At 42.4% G+C, this 25298-nt stretch overlaps 1 protein-coding gene across 1 annotated transcript in view; it reads left to right on the top strand.

The window, feature by feature from the left end:
• The window catches only part of hdx (highly divergent homeobox), a 155657-nt gene extending 139305 nt beyond the window's left edge, over positions 1 to 16352 (top strand). The window contains exons 11-12 of the mRNA XM_069893650.1: positions 10472 to 10554; positions 16283 to 16352. Coding sequence (XP_069749751.1) covers positions 10472 to 10498 — 27 coding nt within the window. The 3' untranslated portion in view covers positions 10499 to 10554; positions 16283 to 16352. The remainder of the gene's footprint in view (positions 1 to 10471; positions 10555 to 16282) is intronic.
• Positions 16353 to 25298: the final 8946 nt, after the last annotated feature.

The following is a 25298-nucleotide window of genomic DNA, read 5'->3' as shown; positions in this document are numbered from 1 at the left end:
GCCACCCAATTAACCTACAACCCCCGGTACATTTCAAACGGTGGGAGGAAACCAGAGTCCCCGGGGGAAAACCCATGCAGACATGGGGAGAACATACAAACTCCTTACAGACAATGCGGGATTTGAACCATAGTCCCGATCGCTGGCGCTATAAAGGCATTGCACTAACTGCAGCGCCAGCTGTGCTGCCCTCCATTTTGGTCCCTAAAAGGCCTTCCCTTTCCTTTGCTATCCTTTTAATCTTATTTTAAAAATGTTTTAAAGTTGCTTTGATTTTACATGTTCTTATTTTTATTCTTAACTTCCCCTTAGAAATGTTAGAAGTGAAATTTCTATCCTTTTCTCTTGACTTTGTTCTATTAATCTCTCAATGTCATAGAGCTTTCTTGATTGAGAGGCATCCAGCACGAAAGCAGGCTCCTTGTCTCAGACCTCTAGCACCCAGTTACGCAAATCTTACACTGTATCCTCCCCATATTTCCATCAACTCTCCTCAGATCTGACTTATCTACACATTTTTGGGGCTTCCCAATTGCATAAAAATACACAGCACGTGAGAAAAAAAAGAACATGTAGAAGGAATAAGGAAAAAAAAATCAATACACAATTGGAAATAAACATTAAGAGATTAGAGGAGAATGGATTTTGATAAGGAGAACTGCCTCATCAAAAGAGGATTTTAAAATTTCTTTAGAATATTGAATATCGTTGATAAAACGAAGATATTGTGAAAGAAGGTCCAGTGGAAAGAAAACACAGTCACTGTATGAGTACTATGCAGAGCCGAAGTAGGAGTGAGGAGAATGGAGTGACAGCAGGCAGCAAATGATTTGTTCAATTAGAGTGATGCGTTTCAATGATGCGGTGAAGGGCAACATTTACACATAAAACCTCCAGTTTCCATTTTGTCTTTACAGCATGCTTATTTTTAGAATCACTGAAATGTACAAATATATTCAAAGTGACTAGCCATTTTCAATCCGTAGCGACGCGTAGATTGCCCTTGCCTAACTATATCTCAAATTCTTCACCCTTCCATCCTCCACTATCATATTAACAGATATGAGCTGTACTACCTCAAATGTGTTCTAGTGTAAAGTGCATCCATCACTAATTACCAATCCCTTGTCCTCTTCGTGGACATCTCTGTTCACCACTGGTCTTGTAGTCTCCAGGTAGTTCACTGGCATACTTCAATTATAATTCTATAGCCACTAATCCTACTGTACTTGAATTTTCACTATCAGGATAACTGACAACTACACTGTGATGCAATTACTCATGCATTGAACTCAATGCCACTTGACCTGATTATGGAAAAATTGTTGAGATCTGTTTCCTGTACTATTCCTGTCATAACCTCTTTTGCCTTGTATATCATTTATTAATGAAGCAAATCTATATCCGGCCGGGATATAAATTTTCATTGATCAGTCTCATGACTCCTCAGTGACAAACTTTCCAAAACGTTTTGGAAATTTTGCGTAGAAGTGGAAAAGAAAGCACACACACTCTGTAGGTCATATTGATGCTATTCACGGATCTCTTGCGTAACTAGAAGAAAAAATACCTTGCTCAATTTTAGTAATCATAATTCCGTTTGAAAAATGTTAACAAAACACTTCATAGTTAACAGAATCATTACACGACATGAAACAATCCAATTTGGATTTGAGGTGAAATACAGTGATCTGGTGTTTTGGATCTTTTTTCTTGACAAGTAGGATGATGTTGGTAGGTCGAGGTATGCTCATTCCATGTTAAACCTGGATGGTGGGAACTATTATTATGTTGTTGTGATATAGTGCTTTAAATGTTTTATTTTCAACAAAAATTAAGGAATCTTATTATTTATCCAATTCAGCACAAGGTGTGTCTTGAAAGCTATTTATTTCATTCTTGTGTACAGTAGAAGTGGCAGGACAAGGCAGTGCTTTGAATGTGGTTAAGTTGTTTGCAGTCAGTTCTTCAGCTTATCCATGTTTACTCTGAATTTTCCCTATTGAGTTTGCTGAATAAAGGCTTTTATTTGTGCAGAAACTGAATTTAACTTTTCATCACAAGCTGAATTTATACATGCCTATAAAAGTTAAACCCAGTCCAAACTTGCTGTCATGCTGAATAGGTACAGGTTTGTTCAGAAAAAAAAATAATTGAATGGTCACATCACACAAAGAGGCTATCAACCCAATCATGTTCATGCTGGCTCTCCAGACAAGTGACTCAAAAGTTCCACCCCTTTGCACCCTCAAATCTAGATCAATAATGTTTTTAAGCATTCCAAGCAGTATTCACCTCTTCCTCCTTAAAAAAAAATCATCATCATCCACTGTTAACTGTTACCGCTGCAACCGTGTCTGCCTGTCCCGCATCGGACTTGTCAGCCACAATCGAGCCTGCAGCTGACGTGGACTTTTACCCCCTCCATAAATCTTCGTCCGCAAGCCAAGCCAAAGAAGAGTCAAATTCATATCCATGCAATCAATGTACCTCTTATGTGATGTGCCTCAATTTTGCTGGTGAATGTGATCCTATTAAATGCCTTCTGGAAGTCCATGTGTATCACATCAACATCATTTCCTTCAGCAGATCTCCCCAGGTATCATCAAAAAGTAATGGAACGAGCTTTATCCTTAACAAATCCATCCAGGTTTACACTTGTTCCAGATGGCTCTTAATCATGTTCCAGATCAATGTTTCTAAAATTTCCCACCACTGAGGTTAAACTTCCAGTTATTATGCCAATCCTTGCTCTCTTTTTCAAACATTTAATTTTTTACATCTGGTACCGCACGGATGGCAGTCTCTTCAATCTGAGGCGCCTGCAAGCTCACACCAAGACACAAGAGAAACTTGTCCGTGAACTACTCTTTGCAGACGATGCCGCTTTAGTTGCCCATTCAGAGCCAGCTCTTCAGCGCTTGACGTCCTGTTTTGCGGAAACTGCCAAAATGTTTGGCCTGGAAGTCAGCCTGAAGAAAACTGAGGTCCTCCATCAGCCAGCTCCCCACCATGACTACCAGCCCCCCCACATCTCCATCAGGCACACAAAACTCAAAATGGTCAACCAGTTTACCTATCTCGGCTGCACCATTTCATCAGATGCAAGGATCAACAACGAGATAGACAACAGACTCGCCAAGGCAAATAGCGCCTTTGGAAGACTATACAAAAGAGTCTGGAAAAACAACCAACTGAAAAACCCCACAAAGATAAGCGTATACAGAGCCGTTGTCATACCCACACTCCTGTTTGGCTCCGAATCATGGGTCCTCTACCGGCATCACCTACGGCTCCTAGAACGCTTCCACCAGCGTTGTCTCCGCTCCATCCTCAACATTCATTGGAGCGCTCTCATCCCTAACGTCGAAGTACTCGAGATGGCAGAGGTCGACAACATCGAGTCCACGCTGCTGGAGATCCAGCTGCGCTGGGTGGGTCACGTCTCCAGAATGGAGGACCGTCACCTTCCCTAGATCATGTTATATGGCGAGCTCTCCACTGGCCACCGTGACAGAGGTGCACCAAAGAAAAGGTACAAGGACTGCCTAAAGAAATCTCTTGGTGCCTGCCACATTGACCACCGCCAGTGGGCTGAAATCGCCTCAAACTGTGCATCTTGGCGCCTCACAGTTTGGCGGGCAGCAACCTCCTTTGAAGAAGACCGCAGAGCCCACCTCACTGACAAAAGGCAAAGGAGGAAAAACCCAACACCCAACCCCAACCAACCAATTTTCCCCTGCAACCGCTGCAACTGTGTCTGCCTGTCCCGCATCAGACTTGTCAGCCACAAACGAGCCTGCAGCTGACTTGGACATTTACCCCCTCCATAAATCTTCGTCCGCGAAGCCAAGCCAAAGAAGAATAACACCAACATTTGCTCTTCTCCAGTCCTCTGGAAAAAATAACCCCCCCATGTAAAGAGCATTTCCAGATTATGGTGGATGCCACAATGATTTCCTCTCATCCTTCCCTCAAAATAGAAGGTGCATCCCATCCGGGCCCAGTTGTTTACTCGTTCAAGTTCAGCTATCTTTTCTTGAAATTCCATGCTCTCAATGTTTAATCTTTTTTCCATTATCTCTTCTTTCACTATTTCGTAGGACCCTCTCCCCGGTGAAGATAAATGCAAAGTACTTTTTTTTTGTGCCTCAATACTGCCCTATCTAGATGAAAGAATCTCGTCATCCCTCAAACTCCATTAATATTTACACTAAATATATTTAGCCATATATACTTTATGGTATAAGGGGCAAAGTTCATTAACTCTACTGATGTCTTCCACCTGACAAATAGGTGAAGTTTTTGGACTCTAAGTGATAGTTAATGGTCTATTCTTTTATTTATTTTTTACCCATTTTGTATAACATCATTTGTAATTGTCAGACTATTTAGACATCTGTGACTGCATGCCCATGGAAAATCCTCTCTACCCCCTCCCCCCCCATTTGGTTAAGATGCCCTCTGGGATCTCCTGAACTCTGCTTGGGCTGTTTTGACCAGCAGCCACCCATTGGCTTTCCTGAGTCCTGGACTTGCCATTTCCTGAAACTTCAGAAGCAAAGGAGTGGTATAGCTCAGAACACCTCCACACCTTGGTTGCCTGAACCCTTCTGAATCAAGCCTGAATTCAGAATGTCCTCCACTCCTCAGCACTTTGCATCTTCCTACTTTATAGTTATTTAATTCTATCCAGACATCAATTCTGTTTATATTTGTTCAAATGATCTTAAAGCTCTTTTTCATTGATCTAGTAGTGTTTGATCGATCATAAATGTATGTGCAGCTGTTTTGTTTTGTCCTCCTTCGAGCTCACTGTACAAATTCCATCTCCTATTATAAAATGTCTGCTAATCCCACTTGTAAGCATCCACTATTCTTGCGATTATCCACACAAACTCATTGACATCTCTCAGCAGGTAAGTTTTATGAAGTATTTTCCATACTTTGGCTCAACCTCTTGATCCTCTCTGTTAATAATCTCCCCTCATTTGTTTTCTTGTGGATCTATTTTCACTTTCTTGATGTCACACTTTCAGAATTGCATTGTGCAAAAACAGCTGCACACCTTTGGGGATTTTTGGTCTTGTTATCAATATCATCCTGAGGCTGGAGGGCTCTTTACTGATCTTTGACTTGTTCTTTATAACTTGTAGCTGAAATTGCAATGTGCGTTTTAAAAGAAAACTCTTACCCATTTGTTATATGTGGATTGTGGAGGAACACGTGACCTCCCTATCTGGAATATTGTGGATGTTCACGTGACCTCCCTGCCTGAAATTTATTCGGTGTCGCATTACCTGCCAATCAAGGTTGGGCTCCAGCCACCCATTGGTGCACACCTTACTGTTGGCTCATTCTAATGACTCAGTGTCATTATTGGCCAGGCCCCCAGATCAGAACAGTACAAAATATCAATGCATGGCACATTTTTTTCTTTCTGCTCCTTGGTCCAAGCTCTGGACATCATTCCATACCAGGTTGCTATTGTGGACTGAAGTGCCAGTTGATGAAGTTGACAAAAACGATGTGATCAAATAATAATCATGGCTTCTATTAGCAGAAACTCATGGTACAATAATGAATAACTGCATATACAGTTATACCCAAGGGGCGTGTCCTTAACAGTAGAGATAATGCACAGCCAATGTTAATACAGCAAGGCTCACCAGAGGGGAGATAGGCAGCTTGGCAGACATTCACCACAGTCTCCCCCTGGCAGAAGAAGGGTTAAAATCAAAAGAACAGCTGCTAGAAAAGACTGAAGCAAGCGATACATGGATACAGCCAAAATACGGCAGTATCTAGCAAGCAATCAAAATATAATGAGATGTTTTATGAATATGTCAGCCTATCAGGTTGTTTACGAATTCTGGTGCTCTTCTTTGCAACCTTGGGAACTGGTTCAGGTCCTGAGTCTGTAGTGTGGGAAGGACTGACTTCTGGACCTGCTCCAGAATTGCCAGCGTGAGGCAGTGGAGCCTCAACATGGCCATCTGAAAGCTTACTAGGGGTCACAGGCTGGGGGGTGGGGGGGGGGTGAGTCCAACCTCTCAGGCTCATTCTGTGTAGGGGTGCGAGGAAGGGGCAAACCAGGTGAGGCCAGATCTCTTAGGGGTACAGTGTCAGTACTCCCGTCTGGGAATTTAACATGTGCATAGTTGGGGTTAGTATGCAGTAGTTGGACTAGGGGGTCTGTTTTACGCGCCCGAGCATGGCTCGTCAGCAGTACAGTTCCAGGCTCAGATAAAAAGTCTGGCCAGTCCATCACAGTTCCTGATTTCCTAGGAAAGGCAAACATACGTTCATGAGGTGTTTGATTTGTTGCAGTACACAATAAAGACCGAATACGTTTTTAGTGCCTCAGGCAGCACCTCCTGCCACCGGGTAACAGGGTAACCATGTGTTTTTAAAGCAAGATTAACAGTCTTCCAGACTGTAGCATTAGCCCTTTCAACCTGCCCATTGCCCTGCGGGTTGTAACTTGTGGTACGGGTGATGGCAATCCACTTTCGTAGCAGGGCTCGCCGCAGTTCAGTGCTCATGAATGCTGAGCCCCTATCAGTATGAATGTAATTGGGAAAACCAAAAATGCTGAAAATTCTGTCAAGTGACTTAATGACAGACGCTGATGAGACGGCAGAGTAGGGTATTGCAAAGGGAAACCTGGAATATTTGTCAATTACAGTCAGGAAATATACATTTTTATTGTTGGAAGGTAACGGCCCTTTAAAATCTAAGCTAATACTCTCAAAAGGTTGGGTTGCCTTGATGAGAGTGGCCTCTGGAGCTTTGAGGTATTATGGTTTGCATTCTGCGCAAACAAGACAGCTTTTAGTCAGTTTCCTTACTTCTTCCAGAGAGTAAGGAAGGTTGTTAGTCCTTATGTAGAGGAAGAATCTCGTGACTCCTGGGTGGCACAGTCTGCTATGGATCTCTTTTAGCCCCTCCAGCTGAGCACCAGCAGCAGATCGTGACAATGCGTTAGAGGGATCATTTAACCTGCCCGGTCTGTACTGGATCTCATAATTATATTGAGAGTTCTATTCGCCAGCGTGTCATCTTATCGTTCTTGATTTTACTTTTGTGTTTAGGATTGAACATGTAAGCTACAGATTTCTGATCAGTGACAAGAGTAAATTTTCTGCTGGCTAGGAAGTGTCTCCAGTAGCGAACAGCTTCAATAATAGCCTGGGCTTCTTTTTCAATGGCAGGATGTTTAAGTTCAGGTCCGCGCAATGTGCGGGAGAAGAACGCTACAGGTCTGCCCTTTTGATTAAGGGTTCCTGCCAAGGCACAATCTGAGGCATCAGTTTCCACTTGGAATGGGACATCCTCATCAATGGACGAGAGTGCTGCTTTGGCAATATCAGCTTTAATTCTTTCGAAAGCCTTCAAGGCCATTGGAGAGAGAGGAAAAGATTTAGTGTCAAACAGAGGGCGTGCCTTTGTGGCGTAGTCCCGAACCCATTTGCAGTAGTAGGAAAAGAATCCCAAACACCTTTTAAGGGCTCTTGCTGAGTCTGGGGGTGGTAACTTCTTAAGGGGGGCCATTCTTTCTGGGTCGGGGCGGATTTCACCCTTGCGGACAATGTAGCCCAGAATGGGTAGCTCTGTCGCATTTGCCCTCATTAAATGTAAGGTTGAGTTCTTTAGCTGTTGCTAAAAATTTCTTTAAGTTGTTGTGCTCAGCCTGTGTTTTCCCACAGATAGTGACATTATCCAGATAGGGAAACGTACCCTGTAACTCATACGTCCTAACAATCTTATCCATTTCCCTCTGAAACACAGACACACCATTAGTGACCCCAAAAGGTACCCTTTTAAACTAGTATAAGCCCCCATCAGCCTCAAAAGCCGTATCGGGCTGTTCCCTTTTCTTAATGGGCATTTGGTGATAAGCTGCTTTGAGGTCGATAGTGGAGTACACTTTGTATTGCGCTATCTGATTAATCACTTCATTGATACGTGGCAGGGGGTAGGCATCCAGGTTAGTGTAACGGTTGATTGTCTGGCTGTAGTCAATAGCCAGTCATCTCTTAGTGTGATTTTTCATGACTAACACTTGGGCCCACCATGGACTCTTACTAGGTTCAATTACTGCCTCTTTAAGCAGTCTCTGGGTCTCCGCTTTGATAAACTCACAATCCTCTTTGCTGTAAGAACGGCTCTTAATGGCAATTGGCTGACACTCGGGATAAATCACTGTAAAGGGAAGGACCTTTGATCTTTAATGCGGACAGACTGCAGTAACTAGTGCGGGGGATGGTAAGTGTGGGTCGTGGCCCACCGAAATTTAACACTACACTGTTCATCCGAGATTGAATATCTAACCCCAGTAACACGGGGGTGCAGAGCTTTAGCATAATAAAGAGCCAAACATCAGCAAGGCAATGTCCCTGCAAATTTAAAGTAACTTTATACTTGTCTCGTACAGTTTTTGTAAGTTCACTACAAGCCATCGATATCTTTTGGTTCGCTGGATATCTCCGCAAATTTAAGGCTCTGGCAACTTTCTCGTGGATGAAGTTCCCTGAGTCTATTAAGCAATCAAGAATTAAGCAATTCACCTCCCCCTTCATAGTCGACCGTTACAGTCCGTAACATCCCCCAAGCTTTACAGTCAATTGAGCTATCACAGGGGAGTTCACCTTGCCGTCACTTGAAGTCGATTCAGCCTGCTCGTCTGAAGATTCCCCCTTTTCTCAGTTGTCTTCCATTCCTGCAGCTCCAGGATGCATTTTCTTGGTGGTTCTCTTATCAGTGGGAGTACTTTTCGCCTTACACGCTTTAGCGAAGTGGCCGAGTTTCCCACAATAGCTGCAGGTAGCAAATCGAGCCGGACACTTCTGTCTGGGGTGGCAGCTCTTATCACAGAAGTAGCATTTTTCAGGGGTTCACCCTTTTCTTTCCTTCGAGGTTCCAGCATTCCTGGATGTTTCCTTTTCGGTTTCTAGCATTTCACTGGACCGCATGGCACTTCTCAGTGGTTTGGCTAGAGTGACTGCCTGGTCGTAGGTTAAGGGCTCCGTCTCCAGCAGCCTCTGTCAGACATAACTGGAGTCAATTCCGTTGACAAAAGCATCCAGCTTTAAGGCATTGCAGTGGTGTTCCACATTGACTGCCCTGACATCACATTAGTTTGCCAGCGAGTCAAGGGCCAGTGCATAGGCAGCATCACTTTCCCCGGGTTTCTGACATCTAGTCAGCAACTGGTGTTGATCAAGCACCACATTCTGTGGCGCTGCGTAGTAAGCAGTCAGACGTTCCCGGGCTATAGCCAGAGTGGTAGCTCCTTGCGTTACGGCAAAAGGGACCTCACCCAGCAGAGAGTTCAGGTGGCCCCACTGTATCGCCTCATCGACCACGTTGTTTCGAGCCATGTAGTAATCGAAACAAGCAATCCAGTTGTTGAAAATTTCTCTGGTCCTCGGGACAGACTGGTCGATTATCAGCTGCTCTGGCTTGAGTATTGCATCCATTTCTGCTAATAAAATTGAAGTGCCAGTTGATGAAGTAGAAAAAGACGATGTGGTCAAACAATAATCATTGGTTTTATTAGCAGAAACTTATGGTACAATAATGAAAGACAATAGGTGCATATACAGTTATACCCAAGGACAGTGTCCTAAACAGTAGAGATAATACACAGCCAATGTTAGTACATCAAAGCTCGCCAGAGGGGAGACAGGCAGCTTGGCAGACATTCACCACATGGACGTCACTGTAGGAGTCGTGGGTAAGGTGTGCACTACACTGAGTTGAGCCATAGCATTACGCTAGATCGGTGCTTGCTGATTGAGAGCTACACCCTTGTTGGTACAGGGAATCAGGAGTGTGTTTGAAAGTTCCCTGTCTGTGAAGTGTGTACACATGTAGGAGAGGGTGGTAGGGTAAGCAGCCACTGGTATCGGAGTCCCTTGTACCCAATGTCCCTGCTTGTACCTTTATAGTTTTTGTCTCAAACTATGTAGAAGTTAGGCGGTTCCAGGTATCGGGGTCCAAACTGGGTCTGATGTGAATGTCTATATAGTTATTTAGTAGTAGAGTAATTAAGTATCGTTCGACGTTTCCCGTGTGTTCAATAAAGTTACCTTTGATTGTAATGCTTGTGTCCAGACTCGTCTTTCTGTGAACCCATTGAACCTGATACTTTCCCGATACAACACCATTGCACCTTAACATTAATTTTAATGGTGTTTAGGGACCATGATTCTTGCTGATGAAGGTACTTCTTGCTGTTGGTTTCCCAGGGCAATCTGGAGTTAATTGTTTTGTTACAACGTGATCACTTTTTTTTAATCCTATTAAATTTTACATTTTTCCTCATGCACCTGTAATCAGCAAAGCAGCTTAGAGACGTATTTTGTCACCAAGGATAACAATGTACTTTTATACCATGCAGATGGTGCGGGAAATTCATGCCACTAATTTCATGGTTTTAGCTAATCATGTTCTTTTATTGTCCTAGCTCACAACAGGACACACCATTTCATGAGTGACTGGTCCAATTCTGCATGATGCCAGCCAACACAGTGAAAAGGCAAGGCCATTGTGAGTGCTCCAGATTGTGGACATCATTTCAGTGGTCTACGCAGCTTGACAGCCAAGATGTTCTGAAGAAAGTAGCTGTAGAGATTGTGGAGGCATTGGCAATAGTCTTTCAGGAATCAATGGTGTCTTGTATGGCTCTGGTGGACTGGACGATGGCGAATGTCACTCTTCTGTTTAAGAAGGGAGTGAGGCAGCAGAAAGGAAATTATAGACTGGTTAGCCTGACGCCGGTGGTTGGGAAGCTCTTGGAGTCAATTGTCAAGGATGAGATTATGGAATACTTGGAGGTGAATAAAAAGATAGGCCCAAGACAGCCATGGACTCCTTAAAGGATAATCATGCCTGACAAACCTACTGCAATTTTTTGAATAGATCGCAAGAAGGGCAGGCAGGGGAGATGCAGTGGATGTTGTGTATTTGGACTTTCAAAAGGCCTTCGACAAAGTGCCAGATATAAGGCTGCTGAACAAGATGAGGGCCCATTTAATTACAGGAAAGGAGCATGGCCACCTAGATAAGAATAAAAACGATAACAAAGGTAGGATGGAGATTAGGGTAGAAGGTAGAAAAGAGAATGTATGTGAGGGTCATTCTCTGAATTGCATATATTTTAATGCAAGAAGCATAGTGAACAAGGTAGACGAGCTTAGAGCATGGACAGATACTTGGGGTCACGATATTGTGGCAATTAGTGAGACCTGGCTACAAGAGGGGCAGGACTGGCAACTTAACGTTCCAGGATACATTTTTTTTAGATGTGATAGATCAGGGGGTAAAAAAGGGGGAGGAGTTGCTCTGCTTGTTAAGGAGGACATTACTGCTGTGAAGTGGCAAGATGGTCTGGAGGGATCGTCCAGTGAGGCTGTTTGGGTGGAATTGAGGGGTGAAGGAGACATGAGGGTGCTAATAGGGGTGTATTACAGACCACCAAATGGGTCAAGAAAACTAGAGGAACAAATGTGTAGAGAGATAATGTATATGTGTGAGAATCATAAGATAGTGATCATGGGAGATTTTAACTTCCCTCACATTGATTGGGATACCCATACAATTAGAGGGCAGGATGGGCTAGAGTTCGTTAAATGTGTTCAAGATTGTTTTGAGAATCAATTAGTAGAAGAACCGACTCGGGACAGTGTAATACTGGATCTCCTGTTAGGGAATGAGCTAGGTCAGGTATCCAGACATTAATGTTGGAGATCTAATTGGGTCTAGTGATCATAATTCTGTTAGTTTTAAGGTAGTTTTAGGGAAGAGCAAGGAGGGGCCTAAAGTTGAGGTTCTGGATTGGAGAAGAGCAAATTTCGAAGGAATAAGAAGGAATTTGAGGAGTATTGAGTGGGACAGGATATTTTCAGGTGAGGGTGTAAATGAGAAATGGAGGATATTCAATAAAGAAATTTTGAGGGTACAGAGTAGTTATGTCCCAGTGAGGATCAAAGGAAAGGCTGGAAGTCATAGGGAAGCTTAGTTTTCGAGGAATATTGGAAATTTGGTTAGGAGAAAAAGGGAGGTGTACAAGAGGTATAAAGAACAGAGAACTGACAATTTGAAGGAGGACTACAAGGAGTGTAGAAGGAATCTTAAGAAAGAAATTAGAAAGGCCAAAAAAAGGCACGAAGAGGCTTGGCAGACAGAGTAAAAATAAATCCAAAGGGTTTCTATAAGTACATTAAAAGTAAAAGATTAGTGAGGGATAAAATTGGACCCCTTGTAGATAGTGAGGGTAGGCTGAGTGAGAAGTCAGAGGAAATGGGGGAAATTTTGAATAATTTCTTTGCCTCGGTATTTACTAGGGAAAAAAATATTGAACCAGTTGAGGTAAAGAAAAATAGTGGGGAGGTAATGAGGCATATAAGGATAACCAAGGAGGTAGTGATGGCTGTGTTGAAAATCTTGTGTTGATAAATCTCCGGGACCGGACAAAATATTCCCAAGGACATTCAGGGAGGCTAATGGACAGATAGTGGGGCCATTAACAGATATTTAGGATGTCACTGGCCACGGGGGTAGTACCAAAGGATTGGAGGGTGGCGGATGTGGTTCCGCTGTTTAAGAAAGGGTCTAAATGTAAACCTGGGAATTATAGGCCCTTGAGTCTGACATCTGTGGTGGGCAAGTTGATGGAAAGTGTTCTGAGGGATGGTATTTACAATTATTTGGAGGTACAGGGATTGCTAGGGAGTAATCAACATGGTTTTGTCAGGGGTAGATCATGCTTGACAAACCTGATTGAGTTTTTCAGGGGGTTACAAAAAAGGTTGATGAAGGGAAAGCTGTGAATGTTGTCTATTTAGACTTTAGTAAAGCTTTTGACAAAGTTCCCCACAGGAGGTAAGGAAAAAAGGTGGAGGCATTAGATATAAATGAGGAGGTAGTGAAATGGATTCAGCAATGGTTGGATGGGAGGTGTCAGAGAGTAATGGTAGAAAATTGACACATCCAATTGGAGGCCGGTGACTAGTGGAGTTACTCAGGGATCGGTCCTTGGTCCACTATTGTTTGTTATATATATTAACAATCTGGAAGTAGGGGTGGAGAATTGGATAAGCAAGTTTGCGGATGATACAAAGATTGGTGGTGTTGTGGACAGTGAGGAAGATTACCGTAGATTAAAAGGTGATTTAGGAAGGCTGGAGGTGTGGGATGAGAAATGGCTGATGGAATTTAATACAGATAAGTGTGAGGTGTTACATTTTGGAAAGGCAAATCTAAATAGGTCATATGCATTAAATGGTAGGCTATTGAGATGTGCAGAGCAACAAAGGGATTTAGGAGTTGTTGTAAATAGTACCCTCAATGCTGATACTCAGGTAGATGGTGTGGTGAAGAAAGCATTTGGAATGTTGGCCTTCATAAATCGGAGTATTGAATTCAAGAGTAGGGAGGTTATGATGAAATTGTACAAGGCATTGGTGAGGCCAAATTTGGAGTACTGTGTACAGTTTTGGTCACCAAATTATAGGAAAGATATAAACAAAATAGGGAAGGTTCACGAGAATGTTGACAGGATTTCAAGGTTTGAGTTACAGGGAAAGGTTGTGCAGACTGGGGCTTTTTTCTCTGGAGCATAGAAGATTGAGAGGGGACTTGATAGAGGTGTTTAAGATTTTAAAAGGGACAGACAGAGTAAACGTGGATAGGCTTTTTCAATTAAGAGTGGGGGGATTCAAACTAGAGGGCATGGTTTAAGATTGAAGGGGGAAATTTATAAGGGGAACATGAGGGGAAATTTCTTTACGCAAAGGGTGGTGGGGATGTCGAATGAGCTTCCGACAGATGTGGTCGAGGCGGGATCATTGGTTACATTTAAGGAAAGACTAGAGAGTTACATGGATAGGAGGGGACTAGAGGGGTATGGACCGGGTGCTGGTCAGTGGGACTAGGAGGGTGGGGATTTGTTACGGCATGGACTAGTAGGGTCGAACTGGCCTGTTCTGTGCTGTAAGTGGTTATATGGTTACTAGCATTGGTGGAACAATGGCTAATCGGTAGGAATAAAGGGACCCTACTCTGGTTGGCTATTGGTTACAAGTGGAGATGGCTTTGTGTCTAAATTTGCTGATGATAGGTGGAGAGATCAGGAGAACGGGCAAATAAGTGGTAGATGAAATACAATGTTGGAATATATACGGTAATGAACTTTGGTAGAAGAAATAGACGATGGGGAGAAATTTCAAAATTCTGAGGCGCAAAGGGACTTGGGAGTCCTCGTGAAGGATTCCTGAAAGGTTGACCATCAGGTTGCGTTGGTGGTGAAGGCGGCGCAAGTAATGTTGCCGTTCCTTTCTTGAGGGATAGCATACAAGAACAGGGAAATAATGTTGAGACTCAATAAACCATTGAACTGGTGAGACTTCACTTGGAGCACTGTATACAGTTTTGGGCGCTGTATTAGAGGAGGTTCAGAGAAAATTTATGAATGATATCAGGAATGAAAGAGTTAGTATATGAGGAACGATTGTCCGCTTAGACTGTACTCATTGGAGTACAAAAGAATGAGGGAGAACCTAATAGAGGCATTTTGAATGCTGAAAGGCATGGACTGCACAGATGTGGCAAGGATGTTTCCCATGGTAGGGGATTCTTGGACAAGAAGGCATAATTTCAGGATAAAAGGGTGTCAATTTAAAACAGATGCAGAAAATTTGATTTAGTCAGAGGGTTGTGAGTCTGTGGAACTTGTTGCCACATGCGGCTGTGGAAGCAAGGTCATTGGGTGTTTTTAAGGCAGAGATTGGCATGTATTTGATTAGTCAGGGCATCAAGGGTTATGGGAAAAAAGGCTGGAGAGTGGGGTTGAGTGGGTGGATGGATCAGCTCATGATTAGAATAGTGGAGCAGACTCGTGGGCCAACGAGCCGACTTCTGCTCCTAGATCTTGTGAACGTGAATAATATGCAGCCACGAGGATGCTGGAATGCAGAGCAAAAAAGAATCCAAACTGCTGGAAGAACTCGGCCGGTCAGCCAGCATCTGTACAGGGTATTGGATAGTCGACATTTCAGGTCAAAAGCCTTCAGGACTGAGAAGAGAGAGGGGGAATAGAGGCAGTATTAAAGCGAGAGTGAGGAGCCAATAGGTGCTAGATGGACCAAGGAAGGCTGAAGGATGGCAGCCAGATGGACTGGGAAATGGGAAATGTGATAAGTGGAATCAGAGAAAGGGAGGAGAGGAAAAAAAGACAGAAGTATCAGAGCATGCCTCTTACCACCGTGTATGTGGGGTTTTGGACAGGTATGTACGTACCAGTTGATTAGAGCAGCCATTCTCAACCTTCTTTTGGCTGTGGTCCCCTTTAGACTCTGCTCAAAGTTTATGGACTCCTTTCCTTGTGAACCAGTCAAGTTTAGTTGGTTTCTTCTGTACTTCTCTCCAAATTACAACAAAACAAAACAAAAATATTTTATGATTTGAGTCTGTTGCCCCCCCCCCCCAGAAATCTACCATGGACCCTGGGGTGGGGGGGAGCATATGGCCCCTGTTGAGAATGGCTGGACGAGAGGATAGCTCAAGCACCTTCCCCCCCCCCCCCCCCTTTAATTTGGACATAGTGCAGCTTAAAATAAATAGAGAATCATGTGCTAACTGTGGGCTGCAACTATCAAGTCTTGCAGATGTTTGCTCATCCTGAATGATTGAGGGAGTTAAAATGGTTGGTAATAGGAAGCTCAAGTTAGAACTGCAAACAGCAGAGACCCTTTATCGAGACTGTATAAAGGGCTTCAACAAATTTTTGATAAAGGACATCGAACATTTGCCTATTATTTCACTCCCATTGATGCTGCTCAATCCATTGAGTTCCTTCACCAGGGTGTGTTTAACTTCAAATTCCTGTCTCCAGTGTGTCCCCTGTCAATTTGTGTTCCTTTTTGGAAAACAAACCCAAGAGCATTGAATTTCATTGCAGGTCAATGAAGTTGGAGTATTCTTTTAAAGACCCACTAGACAATCATATTTTCAGTGGTCACAAAGGAATCATTGGATTATTTTACATAGTGTAGTGGTGATCTGACATGCTATATTTTTGTTTTATAAATAGGCAAGAAGTCATGTGGTTTTAATGTCTAAGAAAATATGTGAATAAGGCAGCAAATCATTCAAAATCGATTTTTATCTTGTGATCAAAAACACTATTGAAGATGGATATTTATAGTTGATTAAATTACTGAATATCGCCTACAGAAGACCACCTCTCCTCTAAATGATCAATTGCTGTGTCTTATAGTGGCTGATGTGAAGAGAGAGCTAAGCAAGGTTAACCCGCTGAAAAATGCTGGACCGGATAATATTCCTGACAGAGAACTCAGGTGATGTGCAGCTCAGCTAACAGATGTTCTCACCAACATCTTTAACATCTTCCTGAGAAGCACCGTGGTCCCAACGTGCTTCAAAGCCACCATCATTGTCCCCATGCCGAAGATATCGTATGTGTCCTGCCTCAATGACAATTCCCTGTTGCACTCATGTTCATCGTCATGAAGTGTTTCAAGAAACTCATCGTGGGGCACATCAAGCTCCATCTGTCCCCATCACTAGACCCCCTGCAGTTCATTTACAGACCCAACCGCTCTCTATAGAGCCACTGCCCTCCATCTAGCCCTCACCCACCTAGAAAACGAGGACTCATATGTTCAACTGCTGTTTATTGACTTCAGTTCAACATTCATCACAATCATCAGTACCTGATGTGGAAGTTGAACCTGCTGGGTCTAAGCACCCCCCTCTGCAATTGGATTCTTCACTTCCTGTCGGGGAGACCTCAAGCAGCCCGGATCGGTGACAGCCCTTCCAAGACCATCACACTGAGCACAGGGCCCCCCCAAGGCTGCGTCCTTAGTCCATTGCTGTTCACTCTGCTGACCCACAACTGTGCAGCAAATCACAGCTCGAACCATATCAAGTTCATTGACTATAAGACCGTGGTGGTCCTTATTAGCAAGAATGAGATGAGGTGCAGTGCTTAATGGACAGGTGCACAGCCAAACACCTGTATCTGAATATTAATAAAACAAAAGAGATGGTTGTCAACTTCAGGAGGGCCCAGAGAGATCACTCCCTGCTTCCCATTGACAACTCTACTGTTGAGGTCGTCAAGAGTGTCAAGTTCCTTGGCGGAGAATCTCACTTGGTCCCTTAACACCAGCTCCATAGCCAAGAAAGCCCAGCAGCGCCTCTACTTCCTGCGAAGGCTGAGGAAAGTCCATCTCCCACCCTCCATCCTCACTACATTCTACAGAGGATATATTGAGAACAACTGCATCATCACCTGGTTTGGAACCTATGCCACCTCGGATGGCAAGACCCTGCAGAGATAAAGGAGAGTATAAAATTGAAGGCGCAGGTGTACAAAGCTGCAAAGAGCAGTGGGAAACTGGAAGATTGGGAAAACTTTAAGAGACAACAAGGGGTTACAAAGCAGAAAATAAGAAATGGGAAAAAAGATTATGAAAGTAAATTGGCACAAAATATAAAAACAGAAAGCAAAAAAATTTATAAATTATATAAAACGGAAGAGGGTGGCCAGAGTTAACATAGGACCCTTGGAGGATAAGAAAGGAAAACTGGTAGCAAAAAATGAGGAAATGGCCGAGGCATTAAACAAATATTTTGTGTCAGTCTTCACGGTGGAAGACACGTCCAGCATGCCCAAGTGCGGAGTTAAGGATGCGAATGTTGGGGAGGGCCTTGATAAAATAGTTGTTACAAAGGAAGTCGTGATGGAGAAACTAATGGGACTAAAGCCAGACAATCACATGGTCCTGATGATATGCATCCAAGGGTTCTGAAGGAAATGGCAGAAGTTATAGTTGATGCATTGGTAGTCATACCAAAATTCCTTGGATTCTGGGCAGGTCCCGGCAGAATGGAAGACATCAAATGTCACGCCACTTTTTAAGAAGGGATGTAGGCAGAAGACTGGAAATTATCGGCCAATTAGCTTGACGTCTGTAGTTGGAAAAATGCTTGAAGCCGTCATTAAAGATGAAATAGTGAAACTTTTGGAACGTAAGGGTTCAATCAGGCAGACGCAGCATGGTTTTAGAAAGGGAAGATCTTGTTTGACAAACTTGTTAGGATTCTTTGAGGATATAATGGGTGTGGTGGATAGAGGGGAACAGGTTGATGTTGTATATTTGGATTTCCAGAAAGCGTTTGATAAGGTGCCGCACAAGAGACTTCTCAGTAAGTTACAGGAAAATGGAGTCCGGGGAAGTATATTGGTCTGGATTGAAAATTGGTTGTCTGACAGGAGGCAGAGAGTCGAGATAAATGGGTGTTTTTCAGGTTGGCAGAGAGTGGTAAGTGGGGTGCCGCAGGGGTCAGTGTTAGGCCCACAACTGTTCATCATTTACATTGATGACTTGGAGGAGGAGACAAAATGTGGTGTAGTCAAGTTTGTGGATGACACCAAATTGATTGGAAGAGCAAACTGTAATGAGGATGTGGAGAGTCTACAGAGGGATATAGTTAAGCTGGATGAGTGGGCAAAAGTCTGGCAGTTGGAGTACAATGTTAGTAAGTGTGAGGTTATCTACTTTGGCAAGAAAAATAAAAGAACTGAATATTATTTAAAGGGTGAAAAACTACATCATGCTGTTGTGCAGAGGGACTTGGGAGTGCTTGTGCATGAATCGCAAAAAGTTAGGTGGCAGGTGCAGCAGGTTATTAAGAAGGCAAATGGAATGTTGGCCTTCATCGCTAGAGGAATTGAATTCAGGAGTAGGGAGGTAATGTTGCAACTGTATAAGGTACTGGTGAGACCACACCTGGAGTACTGTGTCCAGTTCTGGTCTTCATATTTGAGGAAGGATATACTGGCTTTGGAGATGGTCCAGAGGAGGTTTACTAGGTTGATCCCTGGGATGAAGGGGTTGACTTATGACGAAAGATTAAATCATCTAGGATTGTATTCGCTCAAGTTCAGAAGAATGAGAGGAGATCTTATAGAAACATATAGGATTATGAAGGGTATGGATAGGATAGATGTAGGAAGGTTTTTTGAGCAGGCCGTGGAAACTAAAATGAGAGGACACAGTCTCAAGATATGGGGGAGTAGATTTAGGACAGAGATGAGGAAAAATAGTTTTTCCCAGAGAGTAGTGAATGTTTGGAATTCTCTAACCAGGGAAGTGGTTGAGGCTGCCTCATTAAACATATTTAAAATTTGGTTAGATAAATTTTTACGTGATAGAGGAATTAGGGGATATGGGGAGAAGCCAGGTAGGTGGAGTTAGGTCATAAATTAGATCAGCCATGATCGTATTGTATGGCGGAGCAGGCTCGATGGGCCATTTTTGGCCTACTCCTGTTCCTACTTCCTATGTTCCTATGGTGAAGTCAGTGGAAAAGATCATTGGGAGCTCGCTTCCTACCATGAAGGACATCTTCAACACTTGATGCATGTGGAAAGCAATAAACATTGTGAAGGACTTCACACACCCTTCATGTAAACTATTCTCCTTTCTGCCATCTGGTAGGATGTACGGAGGCACTCAGGCCCTTATCTGCAGATTGGGCAACAGTTTTTTTTTCCCCCAAGCCATCTGGTTCCTGAATTCCCAGAACATATGTGGATAGTATACCATGGAATTTTATTGTTTATGTCTTTATATTTTAACTTATATTTATGTAAATCTGCTCTGTGCTCCTGGAGAAACACTATCTTGTCTTTACCGTGCAATGCATGGTATGAACACTAAAATAAAGGTGACTTGACTTGAATTTGAGGAAAATACTATAATAAGATGAAACATGATTCTACAAAGATAAGATCACATTAAATGCCCACACCTCATCACTGCAGGGTCAAGATCCTCATCTGGCAGCATTTTGGGAGTATCTTTGTCCCATATATTTAGACAATTTAGATTCAATGAGAAATGTCATTAAAAACGTGAGTCAGATGATGGTCAAGGAATCCTAGAGTTCTACAGCATACAAACAGGCCCTTCGGCCCACCGTGTCTATGCCTACTTTTATGACCATCTCCACTCATCCTTTTATTTGGACTGTATCCTTCTATGCCTTTCCCTATTTATGTGTCTAAATGCTTAATTGCTCCAATGTGTTCTCATTCTACCTCTGGTAGTGCTTTCCAGATATCAACCACTCTCAGTGTAAAATTCAAGTTTCTTTTTCATCTGATTGTACATGTACACCAGAGGAAACAGTGTTCTCCTGTCCTCGGTGTAACACACCGCAGACACAGACAGACAAACGATACATACAGTATGCACAGTGCTTGCATGCAAATATTAAAACAAATAAATATTAATGTTAAATAAATAGTTGAGTCTTAGAGGGTTTGTATGAGCAGTTCATTAATTGTTCTGCAGTCTCCATGTCTGTGGGAAGAAGCTGTTTCTCAGTCTGGTGTTTCTGGATCGAGTACTCCTGTCTCTCTTTCCAGATGTGAGTAGCTGCAAATGCTACCCGTGGGGTGGTTACAGGTAAATGCAACTTGCCCCCAAAGATCCCATTTAAATCTCTCACCTGTCACCTTAAAAATTGCCATCTTGTTTTTGATATCCCGCACTTCATGGCGAAAAGAGATTGTGACTGTCTCCCCTCTTTATGCCCCTCATAATCTTACTCACTTCTATCAGGTCACCCTTTAGTCTCTTTACCCATAACTGAAGTTCTCCAATCCAGGAAACAACCTGGTGAATCTCCTCTGCCTCTAAACATCCAGGCTACCTCTGTGGTGGCATTTTTTCCTTTGAAGCAGTCACCTTGGAGGGTGGTGGTGGTGGGGGGGCGTGATATTTAATTGCTGAATATTTTGTTACTTGCTCATTAGATGTTTTGTTTCAGTTTTCTTTCACTTAATGTGTTAATTGAACTATTCATGAACTTGTGTATTGACTAACTTTACATTTGATGAGGCCAAATCCCAACTGCAGCAGCTTTGAAAAGGTAAAACTTTTAAATAGTGAAATGTGAAATATTTTAAATCGGAAATCCTGTTTAGCTAGTGCAAGAGAGTGAACAAAACATCCCAAAGAATAACATTTATAGGGTAAGATCTGAAATGGATGATTCAAAATTGCCATCTTTCACAAAATACTTGATTAAAGCTGCACATAGTAATACTAATGATTTTGTTCCAGTTAATGTATCATTAGGGGAGATTATTCCTGCTTTTGGTGAACAGGTAAGTCATACCGAATATAGAAGAGAAAGGGAACGGCTTACAAACTGGGAATGGTAACCAGCATGTGTCAGGAAGGAAAGAAAGCAAATAACAGATACAGACTGCAGATGCTTAAAATCGGAAATTAAAAACTGAAAATGCTGGAAAAAGAAGCAGTTTAACATCTTGGTCTTGGTCTGACAAGGGGTTGCAGCCCAGAAAACTTTCTCTTTCTGCAGATGCTGCCTGACCTGCTGAGTTTTTCTAACATTGTATGTTTTTATTTAAATAGATAAAGTGACATTAAAATAAGGAAAGATAATATCAGTAAGACCATGGAAATGAACATACATTATCTCCCTGCAGGTTTCATTCACAACTAGACAGACCAATTGGTGGCATTGGTTCAAAGGGTACTTTTTTTTAAAGAGAATCATAAAGGGCCCTTCCAGCTCATGAGCCCATGTCCCCCAGATACACCAATTAACCTACATTCCCTGTATGCTTTTGAAGGGTGGGAGGAAACCAGAGAACCTGGAAGAAACCCATGTAGATAGGGGAGGATGTACAAACTCTTTATAGATAGTGCTGGGCCTCTGGCGATGTAATAGCATTGTGCTACCAATGGTTTTCAAACTTTTACTTTCCACTTACATACCACCTTAACCAATCCCTGTGCCATAGGTGCTCTATTTATATGGTGGAAAACAAAGATTAAGAACCACTGTTCTAGACCCAATTGTTACTGAAATATTTTGTTTGAGAAAGATTGTTATTGGCCCATTTCCTTTGGAGTTATGAAACCGTGCACATAACGAGTCAATGAGGGGCGATTAAAACAGTGGCATTCAAACTTTTTCTTTCCACTCACATCCCACCTTAAGCAATCCCTTACTAATCACAGAGGACCTATGGCATCAAGATTGCTTAAGGGTGGGATGCGAGTGGAAAGAAAAAGTTTGAAAACCACTGTTCTAACCACTACACTAACCACATCACCCTGCCCTACGCTAACAGTGTTGCCCATTGATTTAATAGTGTTATGTTGCAGACCATCAGCAATAGAGATTCACCAAGACAGGGTTATTTTAAAAATAATATATTTATTTATAACTACTAATGATATAACAACTTAGCTAACTTAACCCCAACTATGTACGAATGTGTGCGTGACACCCAGACCATTACAGCTTAGGATTGAGTGACTAGGCACAATTCAAGTGCCATCAAAAAATTTGTTGAGACACCACAGTCATGGGCAGCATCTCGGGCTGCAATGAGGAAGCATACAGGAGTGAGATAGATCAGCTGGTTGAATGGTGTCACAACAACCACCTTGTACTCAACGTTAGCAAAACTAAGGAAATGATTGTGGACTTTAGGAAGGGGTAATCAGGAGAACACAAACTTGTCCTCATCGAGGAGTCAACAGTGGAAAATGTTAAGAACTTCAACTTCCTGGGGGTCAACATCTCTGTAGATCTAACCTGGGGCCTCCATGTCGATGCAATCATGAAGAAGGCTTTTCAGTAGCTATATTTCATGAGGAGTTATATTTTAATATCCAATAGTTAGTTCCTTGCATATACAAAGTATCTCTGTTGGAACGCTTACTGTATAATATTTTACCAATCATAAGACCACAGCTTATCAATACTTAGTAGCTCGTTTCTCGCATATGCAAAATCTCCGGGTGCCAATCAGTGCAGGTTCATATCACCAAATGCTCTATTGTTCTTTCAGATACTGCTGCGACCTTCATTGCTTTCAGACATATTTTGTGTGTCAGCTTTTTGCTAATTTATTCCTCCTGCTGTTTTCCCATCATGTTGCAAAGCCTGATTACACTATACTAGCCCTTAGCTCTACCTGCAGTTTAGCCAACTTCCTCAGTAGGAAAATGCATGATTCTATAATTAAGGGATTATTTTTAGGAATTGGTTAAAAAAAAACATTAAAAATCTTAATAGGATTGTGCAGGGTCACCATGGATTTATGAAAGGCAAATAGTTTTGACAACGTTAAATATTTTTTTGAGCTTTTAACAGATTAGATAAGGGTTGAAAAGTCAGTGGATGTGAGCTATTTTAAACTCTCAGTGATTTGAATAAAATGTCAAGCAAGATATTATTTAATACAATTCAAGCACATGGGATTTGGAATAATTTACCCGCACAGAACGAGGATTGGTGAATGAACAAAAAACTGAGTGGGGCAAAACATGGGTCATTTTCAGGTCTGGAAACTGTAACTCGTGAGGTGACCAGGCTCAGTAATGGAGCCCTAGTTTGTTCACAATCTGCATCGGTAATTTTTTAAAAAGGGACCAAGGTTAATATATTAAAGTTTGCTGATGACAGAGTTGTTTGGCAATCTGTGTTGTCAGGAGGATGCAAATAGACTCTAATGGGGCATAGCTTCTCAATTTTACTCATTGTTCAGAATTTATCAGGATTATATATGTTCTGGAACTGCTTGACTAAAGACACAATTGGTCTCTGAGCATCAGCATGGCACTGGGATTTGTTGGAACCTATCGCCTTTGCTAGAGCAACAAGATTTGATATTACATGAAGCGAATTGAAATAGACAGGCTTAGTGAATGGGCAACTTTATGAAATATAATATGGGAAACATGGAGTAATTTACTTGTGATAGAAAATCTCAAAATAGGTGTATTTTTAAAATGGTCAGAAGTTTTTAAAATGTCAATAATCAGGGTAAATTTATTTCAAGATCCTTTGAACACAAGAGTAAAGTTACCGTCCTACAATTACGTAGGACCCTGGTGAAACCAATCCTGCAAAGTTGTGCACAGGTCTGGTCTTTATACCATAAGGATGGATGTACTTTTGTGTGATAAAACAAGGGCTCACTAGCTCATGTCTTGAGCTTCCTAAGAGGACAGATTAAGCAACAAGTCTATTCCCTTTTGAGGAAAATATAAAATTCTTTTGGAAATGACACGTTAGATAGATGGATGATGTTTCTGATTTTTCTCAAACCAGATATATCATCTCACAAAGCAGGATTGGTACTTAAGATCTTTTTTTAGATGTTAGGGAAATCAAAAGATGAAATTATTACAGGGAAGTGACATAATGGTGTCATCTTATTGAATGGCAGAAGAGCAGAAGGGATCGAATGGCTGATTCCTGCTTTTACTGCTTCTCAATTTTACTCATTGTTCAGAATTTATCAGGATTATATATGTTGTGGAACTGCTTGACTAAAGACACAGTTGGTCTCTGAGCATCAGCATGGCACTGGGATTTGTTGGAACCTATTGCCTTTGCTAGAGCAACAGATTTGATATTACATGAAGCGAATTGAAATGGTCAAGAATTAGAATCAGAAATGGTAGGACATGCTAGAATATCATTCTTGGCACGCCTAACTCAAGACAGTTGTGAAGACATCCTGGGTTCCTTCAACAATGAAAACAGGACTGGTAATGGAGTCTCCTCACCCTCATAGTTGTTGGATTATCCAAGCACTATCTGTGACTGGACATGACAGGACTGCAGAGCTTTGATCTGATCCATTGATAATATAATCGTTTATGGTGTACAGAGTATGATTTTAAGTTTGCCTCTAATCGGTATTGACTTCAGATGCACTTGATCTTCCTCTGGTGAACCATCTGTGGTTTAACTGGTAAAAGAAGAATGGGGGACCTAAGGCTACATATTTTAGCCTCATCAGCAACAACGATGAGTCACATGAAGAGGTGAAAAATCTCGTGAAATGGTGCAAGAGTAACAACCCGCGTCTCAACATGGACAAGACAAAAAGGAGATGATTGTGGGCTTCAGGAAGACCAGCCACGACCACCATCCATTACATATTAATAGGTCTGTAGTGGAGAGAAAGATGTGGACCAAGTTCCTTGATATCCATTTAAGAAGTGGCCTATTCTGGACACATAACATCTCCTCGCTCGTCAGGATGGCCCAACAACAATGGCACTTCCTGAGAAGACAGGTGGGCAAGGCTACTGCCACCATCCTGTTAACTTGCTACTTGAGCTCTATCAAGAGCCCCCTGGCCGGCTGCATGACAGTGTGGTACAGTTGCCGTAGAGCATCAGATTGGAGGTCAATCCACA

This window comes from Narcine bancroftii, chromosome 8, assembly GCF_036971445.1.
Source record: "Narcine bancroftii isolate sNarBan1 chromosome 8, sNarBan1.hap1, whole genome shotgun sequence".
Lineage (NCBI taxonomy): Eukaryota > Metazoa > Chordata > Chondrichthyes > Torpediniformes > Narcinidae > Narcine > Narcine bancroftii.
The sequence above is the reverse complement of the archived record's forward strand: the minus strand, read 5'-3'. Positions and strand labels throughout refer to the sequence as shown.